The sequence below is a fragment of the Conger conger genome, chromosome 5, assembly GCF_963514075.1.
Source record: "Conger conger chromosome 5, fConCon1.1, whole genome shotgun sequence".
Classification (NCBI taxonomy): Eukaryota; Metazoa; Chordata; class Actinopteri; order Anguilliformes; family Congridae; genus Conger; species Conger conger.
Window position 1 is genome coordinate 49,002,784 of NC_083764.1, and position 15,873 is coordinate 49,018,656.

A 15,873-nucleotide genomic window follows, 5' to 3' on the forward strand; every position below is an offset into this window, starting at 1 on the left:
ACATTGTTATGTTGTATTCAGTCAATACGTATATGTTTATTGACAGTTAATGACTATTGACTCACTTGGTCTGAAGCTCTATTGACCATTAATTGAGCATTTATTTAATCGTGCAGTAGCCTACAGCGTCAAATCCTGTCTTCCTGTATCTGCACAGGGTAATGTGTGTGTGTGTGCGTGCGCGCGCGCGTAAGTGAGTGCAGTGCACGCAGGTGAAGAAAATATTCTGTCCAAAGTGTGTAGCATACTCGATCTTTTGAGAACAACACGATTAATTCTTGTGATATCATTTTACGTGATATCACCTATATGTATCGGTACATTTAGTGCAACATGTTCATTCCTTAATAATCGATTTATTCTCAGAATATAATTACACTCCAAAAAAAAAAGACATTGCGTATCCAATGTTGGTGACACTGAAAAAGGCCCTTGCATGTCGCAAATTAATTCTTTAAAGGGCAGAATGCCAATGTAAAGGGTTCGTTTAACCTTAAAGCGCTATGGCTTAAATGTATAATGAATGGCAAGTCTACTACATTTTTAAAGTTTACTAACGCTATCTTTAAGGTTTCAATCAAACGAATCTATAAATTAGGCTACATATAGGAAGCGATAACAGTGTCTCGAATTAATTATTGTATAATAAGGCCTGTCACTCTACACCTGGCTTGCACAAAAAAAAGATTCAAACACAAAAATATAATTGTATCACTTTTAGAAATACTGCTCTCTCTCTCTCTCTCTCTCTCTCTCTCTCTCTCTCTCACACACACACACACACACACACACACACACACACACACACATACACACACACGCACAGTTGTGGCATGTTTATAGTAATTTGCGTGTTTGCTTTTGTGCACAGAATACTAAATTCATTACAGCCTGGAAATACAAGAAGCAAATGCTCTTTTATTTCCCTTGATTAGAATCAATAATATACTTCAGCTTATTGAGTTCAAGATATAGGCTATTTCTTAGCCAATTCACAGCTATTGTTGCTGTATACACAACATACAGTTGGCTATACTGTATCGTTCAACGGTTTTACTTTATTTATTTATTATCATAATTACATTAATTAAATTATTTGGGAATTAAACTTACATATTGGTATGGCTAATTGGTAGAGTGGACTCGTTTACATTTCTAATAGAAACATCTCAAGTGTCCTTATATGGTGTCGATAGATAATTTTTATGTATTTTTAAAGAGTATGTTTCTCTCTCTGTGCGTGTGTGTATATATATATACCGTTATACCGTTACTTTATCTGTATTCACAGGGCCTGAAAACAGCCAGGGGTTTTCAACTTGGATTTTACAGTAATACTTGAAGACTATAGTGACACAAGTTTGCCTATTGCCCAAAACATAAATTTAAGAATTAATTGTACCCAAAGCCTGTTACATTTGCAAATTGGAAATCTAAATGATTTAGAACGTCTAATGAAGTGAAGCTCGTTATTATTTCCACTAGCCAATGCCCTGTAACCAATTGGCAAGCGAATCTCAAATAGTGAAGACAAATAAAATATAGTAAAATTATTGAAGTATGATCGTTTATTTCCTGCTCCTGCTCCTCCGTTACTGAGGTTTGGGAGTAGAATGACAGGTCTTTGTTGGTGAACAGAAATCAGTTGCAACTCGGCGACGGAGAACTCCTCCTACCAAATTATCCAAACGGGGCTGGCTTTTGGCTCGCTTTACAAGTAAGACACTACACACAAACTCAGGCAGTCCCGACCTGACCCTTCAGCACTGGGAATCCTGAACGAAGCCGGAGACCTTATATAAAACGCAAAATATCAACATCAGCGATTATAACTATCCATTGCACGGTCGTCGCCTCGACGTTCTGCATACATTGGAAAGCTGTCACCACACTTTTGCTCCTATCCCGCGTTGTGTTATTCCCAGCCACGAGCCTCTGAGGAAGTTGAGCCTTGTGACTCTTTCGCTTCAGGTCCCTTTGGATGATCTAGACTTCTGGCGGTATAGTGTATGGAAGTTGTGAGGCGCAAGGTAAGGGAGATCACTTGCACATTGCGTCCAGCAGCCATGCTTTTCCATGGGATCTCCGGGGATCACATTCAAGGGATCATGGAGGAGATGGAGAGGAGATCTAAAACAGAGTCTCGGCTGGTCAAAGGCATGCACATCAACGGAAGAGAAATGGTAAGAATAAAACAAAACTTTCCAAGCTATAACTAGTTATATTCCTTAAAAGTTAGATGCGTCATAATGTGACCGTAAAAGGAAACTCAAATCGCAATATTAAATGTCAGAATTTTTTTATTTTTTGCCATTTTCTTATTGATTGCATAAAATATTATTGCATATAATATAAATTCCCTGTCGTTGTGCATTGGCTAAAATAATACATTGCACGCTGATATCCAGAGAGGATGCATAAACTATGTCAGAATGTAATATAAAACTAAATCATTTTATTTCACAGACGATTTTGAATCTCCTCAACTTCGGATTTGTTTCAAGTTCGAAATATTAAAGTAAATTATGTCACACCAAATTTTATTTAATCCTCTTGATTTGTTTAATGTCAACACTGTGGAGATAAACGCTGACGACTATACTTTTACTAAACATATTTTTAATGTCTTTTTATTGTAAATCACCCTTCAATACGAAAGTGGTAATAAGATAAACCAAAAATGTGCACATTTTTGAGCGGAGATAATTGTATGCTCATAGAGTAAGCAAATTATGTCCTACCGCTCATTAATGCAAATCTACATTTATGTCTTTCTAGCTCCAGAGTATGCCATCTGTGAACCAGGAAAAGCCGGCCTTGTGCGCAGGCTGCGGCGGAAAAATCTCGGACCGATATTACTTACTGGCCGTTGATAAACAGTGGCACCTACGCTGTTTGAAGTGCTGTGAGTGTAAACTGGCCCTAGAATCAGAGCTCACCTGCTTTGCCAAGGATGGTAGCATTTACTGCAAAGAGGATTACTACAGGTAAGACCGTGTAAGTTTTAGGCTACAAAACGAAATAATCCAGTTAACTCTTCTGTAAAAGTATTTTATTCACTAGCCTATACATATGACTATACAGCGCGCACACACACATGCACAGATGTATTAACTTACTGAGAGTAAAACAGGGCACCTATCATGTTATTAGTCCAAATGTATATAGGGAAATGTTTTCATGCATTATTGTTATTATTATTATTATTATTATTATTATTATTATTATTATTAATAATAATATTCTTATTATTATTAGGGGGACTTAAATTGTTGTCAGCTGAAATATATATAGGCCTAATAATGATCGTACAAGAACATCTTACATGTTCAAAATAATGAATTGATTAATCTTAGAAATAATTTATTAAACGATGCTTCACCTTTTAACTTCTGTCGTTTAGGCCCAATGTAATTTCTATTGTCTACTTGATAGTATAAGATTACATCGATTTTCATTCTTGTTTATGCATAGGCCTATTATTCCTTATTCCTATATCAGCGTTTATTTCTATATCGGCTACGTATCTATAGCCTACTTTGTTTGATCTAACAAACCCACGTCCGTAGGCCTTTTCGTTGTTTTATTATTTTCATTTTTCTTTTCAGCAACACTAATTCACAGAAACAAGAGACCCCTACCTGTGCACCATTTAAAATATGTTTTGTTCCAGAAGGTTCTCCGTGCAGAGATGCGCGCGCTGCCACCTCGGAATCTCGGCCTCAGAAATGGTTATGCGCGCCAGGGACTCTGTGTACCACCTGAGCTGCTTCACGTGCACATCGTGCAGCAAGACCCTGACCACTGGCGATCATTTCGGCATGAAGGACAACTTGGTGTACTGTAGGGTTCACTTCGAAACCCTTCTACAAGGGGAGTATCACCCCCAGTTAAACTACTCAGAAATGGCTGCCAAAGGCGGAGGATTGGCTCTGCCGTTTTTCAACGGCACTGGCACGGTTCAGAAAGGAAGGCCGAGAAAGAGAAAGAGTCCGGCCATGGGCGTTGACATTGCCAGTTACAACTCAGGTGAGTAAAATTAGCTGAGCTAGGTAGAGTTTGTTTTGTTTGTTTGCCTTCAGTTTGAAAAAAAAGAAAAGAAAAGAAAAGCACATAATCGCAGGCACAACAACAATTAAATTAATTTATTGCAGACCAGTCAATTTCCAGCAGCCTAAATCGAACTACTAGGCTTATGAAGTCTAACAGTTTACATTTCTAAATCGTTAGCCATTTTAGCCGCAAAACGTGAAGCTTTTTTCGTGTTTTCACACAGCCATTTCATTAAAACATACAGACTACATCCAGCCTCAGGAAGCGCTTATTCTGTATGAGAGACAACAAACAGAAACGTGAAATCCTGCTCCATCGCATATAAAGAGACATTTTCACAAATAAAATCAACCTTTAAACGGTTTTTTGTCTGTTATTTATTTTAGATAAATTAATAGGCCTACATTAATAACTGGTCTATTGATCATTTCTACTCTTCGCAGTTTAAACACAACAGAAATGTAACTTGTTTATTCGATATTTGCCTTCCTTCGGCATCAGCCTATTAATTACCAAGCTAGTATGCGAACATTTTAAAACTAACATTTGGCAGCAAAAAGTGGTTTTCTGAGCCAAGTTTCGGCTTTTTCATGAATAGTGAGAAATAGCCTGAATTGTCCAGTTTGAATTGAAAGTGACTTGGGGATCCCTGGCTGGCTACCCGTTTTGAATCAATCTCCAATGTCATGGATATTCTTATGATTAGTCACTTTAGAAAACGCATGAATTAATTACGTGGAAGCCCTAAAGCAGTAGCGTATATCAACTTTAGATTAGAATATCCCCGTTAGTTGTCCTCAGGTACTTTATGACATTGCCTTGCCGACTGGGATCAATTTGTCATAATGCATTAAGGCTAAAAACAGTCACTGAAAAAAGAATATGACATAGGTCACCCTATAACTTGTCTGCGAGTGTAGGCTGAAAGTGTAATTCAAATAATTATCTCCAGGAAGTCAAAGTAGTTGGTTAAAGTTGCATGTTTATTTATTTTATTTATTTTATTCATGCATGCTTTTGCTCCGTATTTGGTAGTTACATTTTGAACAGTTTTTCAGAACTTGAAGCATAAAGTAGGCTAGATTATAGGCTATTCCTGATATTCAGGATATAAGGCATCACGCTATTATTGTTTACTCTACTCTAAAGTACAATATTTTACACCAGAAAAATAGTTATAAAATAACATTTTCTTTTGCCTATTTTATTTAAGTAAACGCGCAATGAGTAAAATGTATTGTGAAGTATGCATTGTAATTTATTGAATAAATTAGGTCTATGTTTCACTTTTTGTCGAGGAATCTCAATTTCAACGTGTCGAAATCTCTTTGCAATACATGTATGTATCTGAATCAAGTACATGGCGCACATCCTTTGTTTTGCGCAATCCAACCACGGGCAATATAAAACCCCTAAACGCGATAGGCCAATACCCGTCGGGAAAATCGCTTATCAACGTCGTAGAGACCCCTGCTGGACGCGAACAACACGGATGGAATTCAAATACTTCCTAAAGAGAAGCTGAAATAATTGTGAGTCGCTGAAAACATGTTGCGCAACATACGTTCTGAAATGTACATATATATTTTTGAGACACTTTACTTGATTGTAGTTATTGTGAGGAAATGGAAGGAAATACAACAATACTAGAACGCATGTAATACTTCAGCGTCAATCACTAGAGCAATCAGTGCAGCTTTCATTCTTGTGGAGCTGAAAGGCCCTCCAACTCCAACGAAATTAAACTCATATTTACAACATAGCTGCATTAAACGGATACACGTCTTAATATCTATATTATGGTATTGTGTAGCATACTTTAGTGCTAAATGAAAACCCCATTGCTTCTGCAGCGGAAAAATACTATTTAGGCATTTAGCAAATGCGTTTAACCTTAGCCAAAACCAAATAAAAATACATAGGATTGTGTGTGTCATTTAAGCAGGGCATCTTAATCTGTTCAAGTAGCCTATCTACTGGTCTTTAGCAACAAAGTAAAATAAAAGTTGGTTTTGCTACATAGAGTACACAGGTAGATAGAGAGATGAAACAGATTCTGTTGTTATCATTCTGTTTATTATTATTTTATTCACAGACATTCTTATTGTTAGTGATACAATTATGGTTCGCTATCATAATTATAATCATATGCTTTTCTTGTATGGTTTGAATAGAAATGTTACAAAAACTCTTAATACAAAAAAACAAAACAATTCTTAATACGAGACAAACTTGGTATCATGGTTGTTTTACGAGGAACTTTCAGCTCTCACATTGATATTATACACTGACATTTCATTGGGCACGTGGTCTTTGTGATTTGTGTATTTCAGGCAATAGTAGATAAAGAGCAAGTACAATTATGTGCAGAACATTTTAGATAACAGCATTTTAATTGTATTTCCCAATTGGGCGAAAACAATGTGTTACAGTGTAACACACTGTACAAACCTTAACCCCGATTTACGCAATGCTATTGCTTTACTATTTTTACGCACACTTATTCAATTTTAAAGCTTTGAAATCATGTTATATATATATGAAATCTTGAGTCAATGTAACTGTTCATTTGAGTTGGTTCTGATTGAATTAGTAACAGGAAAAACAAATTAGATACTGTAGAAAACCCGAGTACATCCAAACGAGTTGTTTTCTGGATAAACCCATAACAATATTTATTCAAGGTCCATATGCTTATGACAGTGTAACAGTTCGGACCAACTGCATTGCTCTTTTCATGCTTACTTACTGCGTCTTCAAAAAACTCTTCTAGCCGCAAGATATATATTTATTAAGCACAATGCAAGGAGGGCCTTCACCCACACATCAAACTCACCCTTAACGCGGCAACTATCGAAACCTAAGGTACTGATCTTGAGCATTTTTAGCGCCTGTAACACAAATTATTTTGCAATATCAGTCTGAATCCTGCATAGAACTCTGGGAAAGTGGGCGGCGCCAACTCTAGAATAGCAGCATGGCGTCTACTTATTTTTCTTAAATTGTTCATCAGGACGAATAATCTGGATTTGGAATGACTGATAATAAAATGATAAATTAATTTAATAAGTAATTAAATAAAAATAAATTAAATTAAATACTATACCATGTCTATTCTTAAGAATTAAATTCCAACAAAATGTTTAACAGTATTTAATAAATTTAATAAATTAAATTGTGGGCCAAATCCTCCTTTTTCATGAAATAAACCGAAATAATGTAAGTACAGTTCAGATTAAATTACGTGTTGGATTTCCAGCCATTTATTTAGGTGTGGTCAGCTCCAGTGCTCACTTATATTCAGTTATATTCAATAATTTTATCGAGACAGTGTAACCTTTTCAGTATTGTCACATTTACAAGGCCACATGAATATTTTCTTTAGAGTGGAATCTTCTTATGGCTTACTGCTAATTAAACAACTGCTATTTCTGCTGGACCTCAGTTCATAATAAGACAAGAATTAAAGTGAATTAATAGATTCATAGGCCTTTTGTATATCAACAATTTGCAGTTAGTGGATTATTTAACACTACCACATTGTTTCTTTTTTTTACATTTTATTTTAAATAGTCCTATTAACAAAATATGCAAAACAAGGCAAACAATAAAATTTACAAAAATATTGATAATCCCATATAAACCAAGTTTTGGCAATTTACCTAGAGTGCTTCAAATTAAAATCCACTTTGTGCTTAACTTTCAGTGAATAATTATTTTCTTGATTTAGGCTTAAATACTTGATTATGTTAAGAACGAGCAAAAAAGTTCAACAAAAACTCATCAACAAAAGGACATTTCATCGACAAACTCATCAGCTATTTCCATTTCTTGTAATGTACTCATGTAATTTCTGAAATCAACAAAACTGTTCTTGCTAAATAATGAATTTATTAAGATGCTTGAAAAAACCTCAAACCTAAAACACATTATTCAAATCTATGGACAATAGACAGTAGTTACAGTAACAATTATAGACATTTCCGAGATGATTTTATTCCTTTAGCCAAGAAAATATTCAAGTGAACTCTCACAGAGGAATCAATGGCCTGGATTAATCCAAAATAGTATTCTAACTTCCTGTCCATCAAAAAATAAACTCAAATTCAAGTGTTTTTATTTATAAAACAAAACTTGGCAAGTTAACTCACCAAACTATGCTTCTGGATAAGAAAAACAAGATTTCTATGTCTAGGTCAAACCTGAGGACAAGTGTTGATTGAATCTCAGCCAAACATAAAAACAAGTGTTGATTGCATCCTGGCCAAAGTTAAGGACAAACTTTGAATGAATCCAAGCCAGCATTTTGTCAAGGACCTCAGCACATATTTAGCCATTAGGCACTAACTGCTAGTTTGTTTTTAACTCGCTTCATTATCCCTTTCTGCTCTCAGGCTGTAATGAAAATGAGGCTGATCACCTGGACCGTGAGCAGTCTTACACGTCCTCCCAAAAGACCAAGCGCATGCGCACCTCCTTCAAGCACAACCAGCTTCGCACCATGAAGTCCTACTTCGCCATCAACCACAACCCTGATGCCAAGGACCTCAAACAGCTGGCCCAGAAAACTGGCCTCACCAAGAGAGTTCTGCAGGTGAGCCTTCATTTATTCTTCCATTACCTTCCACAACTTAAACTGTTCACATCATCTTTTTCTTTTCTTATTATCTAAAATACAGGGACTTTTCCCACTTAAGAGTCTATAGTGCTGTGGCGATAAACAGCCCTTAGTGTGTGCGTGGCTCTAGTTTCATCCACTGTGTTGTCTCCAGAATGTCACTGTTATATCGCAGGAGTGAAAGGCACAGTAAGCTTTCATATTACTGGGGGTTGGTGTCCCCAAAAAGTAGGGAAAGTAAGCATTACCTTCTCCACATTATTAATTATTTAACAAAGGCCAGGCTTAGTTTGAATATGGAGGATGTGATATTCTCTTCCAAGTTGGTCTCCCAATTCGCCACCTGACAAAATCACAGGCAAACAGTGTCAGGTTAATTTCTGTTATTGTCTAGACAAATCAAGATTCTTTATCCATTATTTGTCCATTGTGCTCAGTAAAACTGTGGTGTCAACTGCATACGAAACAAGTAATTCTAGTAACAATAATAACAAAAATAAAATAAAAAAACGACAAGAGTCAGACTTATGAAAGTAAAGACATTGGGATTGGTTTGCAGGTTTGGTTCCAAAATGCAAGAGCCAAATTCAGAAGGAACGTTTTGCGACAGGAGAACGGGGGCGTTGATAAGGCCGACGGCACGTCGCTCCCGCCTCCCTCGTCAGACAGCGGCGCACTCACCCCTCCCAGCACCGCCACCACACTAGCAGACCTGACCAATCCCTCTATCGCAGTAGCGGCATCGGTCACCTCTAGCCTGGACAGTCACGAATCCGGGAGCTCACCGCAAACTACCTTAACCAGCCTTTTCTAGCACCACCCCCTCCTCCCATCACCTTTCTAAACGAACAGAGACGAATAGAAGAGCATAATGCCATGAAAAGCCAAACCTGGTTAATAGCACTTGAAAAGGTTTCAGCTGAGTTTTCAAACTGCTTGTGCTTAGAACATTTTTGGAGGTTTGACACTTGCTGAGGGATTGTGACTTCCAATCTGGCTTTAAAAAAGACCTAAAACCTAAAACAAGTAGATATCTTCAGAATTAAATTACAATAGTTGAAGGATTCTTTTTTTATTTAATGTTAACCTACTGAGTAACAATGTCTACTAGGCATCCTGAAATTATTATAATATTTCTTTATTAGTATATATTTATATTGTACCCACAAAAGAGATCTTTATATGCACTATATCAGACCTGTCATTTTAAACATATTTTAATATTTCGAAAGGGAAAATATGTAAAATATAGATTTGTAAACTAGAACTCAGTGGAGCCTTTCAATACATAGTCTCTTTCTTGGATTGGACTGGATTTGATTGTATTTTCTGAAGGACTTTTGTTGGACTGTTAAACTCAAATTATCGTCCATATCTCTATGTAAACTATTGAAATTGTAATTGTCATGCCATAGATTATTAGAGTACATTCAGTTGAATTTCCCCAATTGGTACACCTTTACGAATTTACAAATTAAATAGAATAACCAAAATATCAGTCAATCCTAATGTTAAACCTACAGGTCAAGTGAAAGCTAACCTCTTTCTGCTTTGGCACACAGGTCAGCTATAATACTAAGCCAAAAGAACATAGCTCTGTACAGTGGCAACTATTCTACTGGCATCAAGCTTTCATTCATACCAGACCAGGTTTGGTTAGGTCATTTGATTATATCTGGCTTTGATTATGTATTGCACTTTTTGAGATTTTATGCCCCATTACCGAACACAAATAGAGAGAAGTCTTAAATTGCTTATGGACAGTACACTGCCTAGTTGAAAGTGCATTATTATCATGTTGCTCAGGGTGATCATAGAAAAAGGTGATGGAGAGGCTGTTTGTTTGTAGACCACAGAGCTGAGGAAATTTGAATTGTCAGTTAAAAAGAAAAATAAATATTTCAGTGTTTTCTTGCCAGCTATATTCATTGTAATTAATTTAATTTTTATGGACACTTGCCACTGGACAGACAAATCTGGTCTCTTATGGTCATAGTTTTGGTTAAGAAACATTTAATTCCAACTAAACTTCAAAGTTTGTTCTTTTGAAGAACAACATGGTACTATAGATCTGCTTAATCAAGTAGATGACTAACTCAGTTTAATTATGTGCCTTATGATATAACTCGGAGGAAAGTTTGTGACATTCAGGATATGTGTTGTTTGCTACCTGACTCACTCCCTTCTAATGCCTCGCTAATTTTGTACTGTTATATCTCATTTCTGAAGATCTTTTTATGGTACATGCTCTCTATAGGGGGCAGCAACACAGAAGAGTCCCACACTCTCAGAAAATAGCTGTCCGTTCAAGAATCTTAATGATTTTTGTGTTTATAGTACAGTGTCCTATCAAAGCTGTCCATGTACCTTTGTTTCATGATACAGATGATGTACAGAAACTATTACCCCGCCCCCACCCACCCTTAAATATTTATGGACCAAACGGTTGTTACATATCTTATTAAATTTGTGTGAATAAAGTACTTTGATTTAAATGAGTTTTGTTTCATGTTATATGAACGATGTGTGTTGTGATGTGGAGCACAGGGTACTTTTAAAACTTCTTTCAGCTATAGAATTTCAGTTCAGATGAATTTTTCAATATTTCTGCACATTTTTACTTGATTAAGTTATTTTCTCAGCTGAATTTTAGCATAGTATTCCAAGGTAATGCCCCATAGATTTGTTGAGAAACCCTGCAGCTTATATATTAAAATAAAGAGGTTGCTTTTAATGCATGACAATGACTAAATTTATTGAATGATCTCTAATGAGTGCTGAAAAGCAAACAGTAGTGTAAAGAATCATTCAAACTAAATGCAGACCGCGTAAAGCCAAGTTGCTCTGTAGTTAATAAATTGTTACTCTATGATTTCTTTCAGGGTGAACAATTCTTGGGGCATTACAGCCACACTTCCCGACGTTTGAAAATCCCCTAAAGTATTAAAAGAAGGTGGGAAACTTTGATCGGATTTCCTCACCATCGAAGACAAAGACGATATTAGGAGATAAGATAAACATGATAAAACTCTTTTTTAAGCCAAAAAATGTAATAAAAAAAAAAACTCATATAAAAGTTTTCTGAATGTTCACACCCACCCACGGAGGAGAAAAAACTATGTATCAGAGCTGATGTCACCTTGAAACAAGGCTTGTTTTTGCTCTTTATATTGGAATGGAGGGACTGAAGTTGATGCAGTTGAAAAAAGTTGCTTGGATTTTCACATGTGTATCAAGCAACCTGACAACAAGCAACAGAGGCAAATCAATGATAAAAACATCATACATGCTAATGCTGATATTAAAATCTTTGTCCTTAATGGGTAACCTTAGTCACAGCAAGCATTTTTATACACCATTCATTTATACAACTGGATATTGTACTGGTTACTTAAGCAATTCAGGGTAAGTACATTGCCCAAGAGACAGCACCCACCACCACCTGGGATTCCAAATGACAACCCTCAGGGTCATATATCCAGTTCTGCAGCTCACTATACCATTCTCACATAAACACTTGTAAAAAGACACACATATAATACTCCCATCTGCCTGCTTAGGGGAAAAAAGTCTTTTTGTCACTTATGTTATTTTGGTAAACACATGGCCTCCTTGAATTTGAGTGGCAGAATGCCCGTCGGAAAAGAACTGGGCAAGAAGACCACAGAGTCAATGATTGCCATCTGGCTACACTGGAAAAAAAGAAGAATATTCACAATTTTTGCATGCACTTTCCCCATTTTGTTCATGTTTTTCCTAATATGTACAGTAAATGTTTTCTGTTTGATGCGCTCTTCATGGTTGTCAACTATAAAAAAATAAACATTCTCCTTAAATGCGCTTTTTGATGATAGTGGATTGCAGGGATGACACACAGAGAATCACATTACAGTTACAGTGTTCTGTATAAGATAAAATCATAATTTATTGCAGGTTAAAAACAATGACTTAATGGAAGTCCAGAATATTCCTGCAAACATCATTAGGACTACAGATCACATTGAACAGGCCTAATTGAATATCCAAAGTGATGGATGCACAGTACAGAATTAAACAGCCATATAGCCACAAATATAGTATAATGGAAGGTAAAGTAACATGTACAATGAAGTGGCTATAAACCTGTTCTTAAAAGCACAATCACAGACAAAAGAGCATGAAAGCACATAATTTGTCTTAACAACACTTGGCCTTAATATCACAAAAAACAATAGTTCAGTATGTATACATGAATTACCTTTTTTCATGAAATGACTTAAACAGAAATGAAAAAATAGCAGTCACAATGTACCAATCCTTCTCTGTTATCTTGTGATTTATGAGCCATTTGTATGTGTGTATATAGTGAACACCTTATATAGGTACTTATTAGACATATTTTTTAGATGTATTAAGTCTTCTGTTGCTGTAGCCTATCCACTTAGAATTTTGACACTTTGTGTGTTCAGAGATGCTTTTCTGCATACCACTGTTGTAATGTGTGGTTATTTGCGTTACTGTCACCTTCCTGTCAGCTTCGACCAGTCTGGCCCTTCTCCTCTGACCTCTCTCATTAACAATACGTTTCTGCCCACAGAACTGCTGCTCACTGGATGCTTTTTGTTTTCCGCACAATCCTCTGCAAACTCTAGAGACTGTTGTGTGTGAAAATACCAGGAGAACAGCGGTTTCTAAGATACTCAATCCATCTGTCTGACACTAACAATCATCCCATGGTCAAAGTCACTTAGATCACATTTCTTCCCCATTCTGTCATTTGGTCTGAAAAACTGTTGAATCTCTTGACCACATCTGCATGCTTTTATGCATTTTGTTGCTGCCACATGATTGGCTGGTTAAATATTTGCATTATATTTAGCGTCATATTTCATGTTTTTTAATTTAGTAATCTAATTCTGAAAACCACAGGTACCAAAATTATTGGCACCCCTAGCAATTATTGTAAATAAAATCAAACAAAGTGAAATTGGCAATACAATTTTACTTTTATTGAGTTAATCTCAGTCTAAACCTTATTGTGTCATTGCATCACTTTGTGTTTCACTAGAGAATAAAAATGAGGTAACAAGCATGCAAAATCCCTTTGTCAACAGTCAGCATACAAGCCAAAGAACTGTCAATTCAGAAGACACAGATGGTAATTGGCCATCACAAGTCGGGTAATAGGTAAAATAAACCACATAAATGGTTAAACATACCACTCAGCAGTTTAAGGGAAAACCTGGATGCAAATGCATAAAATGGCACCTCCATATCAGCAGCACAAGAAAAGCGGACTGGAGGGCCAAAACGAGAGACAGATTTCACACGAGACACAGGGTGGATGTGGCTTAGGGGGCTCGTTTATGGCAAGTGACCTGGAGAGGGACGTCCTGGTATGAGATCCAGACCTTCTGGCCAACCGCATAGCGAGGGGCAGGTGTCTACGGCGGTTGGCCTGGCTCTTTATCCTGGACAGGTGATATTGAAGCCTGATTTACCAGGACCTGAGCAGCCGGAACCTCCACCTCCCTCTCCACCATGGGGGCTGGTACACTCGACAGCAGTGGAAGGGTGAGACCCCAGTGGAGGAGACAAGTAGGGAGTTATAGGTGTGCTCCACCTACGGGAGCACACGGGACGGGTGCAGAGGTTTTTTCAGGCTTTTTCGGCCAGACAGCACAGAGCCGTCCATTACATTAAATCAGAACCAAATTCCCCAACTCTTGGCTCAAGTGCCCTGTCTGGACATTAGTCTCAGGGTGGAACCAGGAGGAGAGGATATAGGAGGCCCCAATGAGGTTACAGAAAACCCTCCATAACCTACTGGTGAACTGGAGGGCCACAGTCCGAAACCATGTAGGCAGAAGAAGTGGGTTATCAGGAGCTCTGCAGTCTCCCTAGCAGAGGGTAGCTTAGGTAGGTAACAGATTTCGAGAACCGGTCGACAACAGTGAGAACAACTATATTCTCATCAGAGGCAGGCAGTCCTGTAACAAAGTCCAGTGCAATGTGGGGCCAAGGCTTTCAGGGTATAGACAGGGGTTAGAGAAGGGCGCTCCTTGGACCTAGCACAGATGACACATGCAGCCATGTACTCCGTGGTATCATTCCTCATAGTGGGCCAGCAGAACTGATGGGTGAGTAACACTATTGTGCATGCAACTCCAGGATGGCAGGCCAGGGGTGAATCATAGGCCCATGACAGGACTTGGGAATGAACCGAACATATAGGGGATTAGGTGTGGCATTGCTAGGGCCCGGGTTAACCTCCACGGGTCCTAACCATGTCCAATATAGCAGTGGCCACCAGGCAGCAGTAGGACAGAATCCGGGCTCCCCTCCTTCTCCAAGGAGGAGTACAGGAGTCCAAACAACAAACTGAACTGCCGTCCCCTGCAGCCGGTGGCACCACTCCTCAAATGCCAGCTTGATAGCTTGCAGCTTCTAATCCCCGATGCTGTAATTGCTCTCAGCCGCCGATAGGCGGAGAAAGAAAAAGGAACTTGTTATTGGTCGTTTGTTGGGACAACATAGCACCGGCTCTGACATCAGAGGCATCCGTCTCCAGAAGAAACTGTTTCTCAGGGTCTGGCAAGGTGAGTACAGGTGCAGAAGTGAATCATTCCTTGAGGTCACTGAATGAGGTATAAGAGAGTTTGGTAAAACCTGAGAACGTGCACTTCATGCACATGTGAAATGTTTGATTACAAAACTAAAATGTGGAGTTACAGGGACAAAACACAATTTTTTTTACATATGTGTGTATGATATGTAGGGGATACTAGCCTCACTATTTTGAAAAGGAGAAGTTTGAATATCAACTCACCTGTCATGGTTTGACCGAGTGCTATTTTGTGTTTCGTTTTTACATCGATGCCACAGCACTGGTGAGTAGGCTGTCATTGAGTCATCTTCAAACAACTCAGAGGCACAGTAAACTACGGCCAAGTGGCATTCTGATAAAACAAATATATATATAAAAAACGTCCCTTGAGGTTGTGTTCATTATCCTCCGCTAATAATGTCATCTAAAGTTGTGATTTGACCATGATGACTCATCACTCATGAAAAAGTTTTAGCTTTTAAGTAATGATAACTAGCCAGAAAGTATGCTTGGAAATTAGAAACAACATTTAGGAATTTAGAGACACTACATCGAGCAACATACAAAGCTTACATTCCGTTATATATAATATATTTATACAGCTGGATATCGTACT

General features: G+C 37.6%; 1 protein-coding gene across 3 annotated transcripts; it reads left to right on the forward strand.

The window, feature by feature from the left end:
* Nucleotides 1-1,734: 1,734 nt before the first annotated feature.
* Nucleotides 1,735-12,507, forward strand: LOC133128668 (LIM/homeobox protein Lhx9-like). 3 transcript variants are annotated; one of them, XM_061242379.1, is made up of 5 exons: nt 1,735-2,183; nt 2,779-2,987; nt 3,674-4,029; nt 8,448-8,647; nt 11,554-12,507. In XM_061242379.1, the coding sequence occupies exons 1-5, from the start codon at nt 2,010-2,012 to the stop codon at nt 11,608-11,610; spliced, it is 996 nt and encodes a 331-aa protein (XP_061098363.1). In that variant the 5' UTR covers nt 1,735-2,009; the 3' UTR covers nt 11,611-12,507. The 3 variants fall into 3 exon arrangements, with proteins under 3 accessions (XP_061098363.1, XP_061098361.1, XP_061098362.1); XM_061242377.1 differs by lacking the exon at nt 11,554-12,507 and adding an exon at nt 9,231-11,082; XM_061242378.1 differs by lacking the exon at nt 11,554-12,507 and adding an exon at nt 9,231-11,082 and having other exon boundaries at nt 3,677-4,029.
* Nucleotides 12,508-15,873: the final 3,366 nt, after the last annotated feature.

What these genes read in the sequence shown, in the direction of transcription:
- LOC133128668 (XM_061242377.1), top strand. Translation starts at nt 2,010, where the DNA reads ATGGAAGTTGTGAGGCGCAAGGTAAGGGAGATCACTTGCACATTGCGT. An exon ending in ACATCAACGGAAGAGAAATG is followed by an intron (nt 2,184 to 2,778) that starts GTAAGAATAAAA and finishes ATGTCTTTCTAG; the next exon opens with CTCCAGAGTATGCCATCTGT. An exon ending in TGCAAAGAGGATTACTACAG is followed by an intron (nt 2,988 to 3,673) that starts GTAAGACCGTGT and finishes GTTTTGTTCCAG; the next exon opens with AAGGTTCTCCGTGCAGAGAT.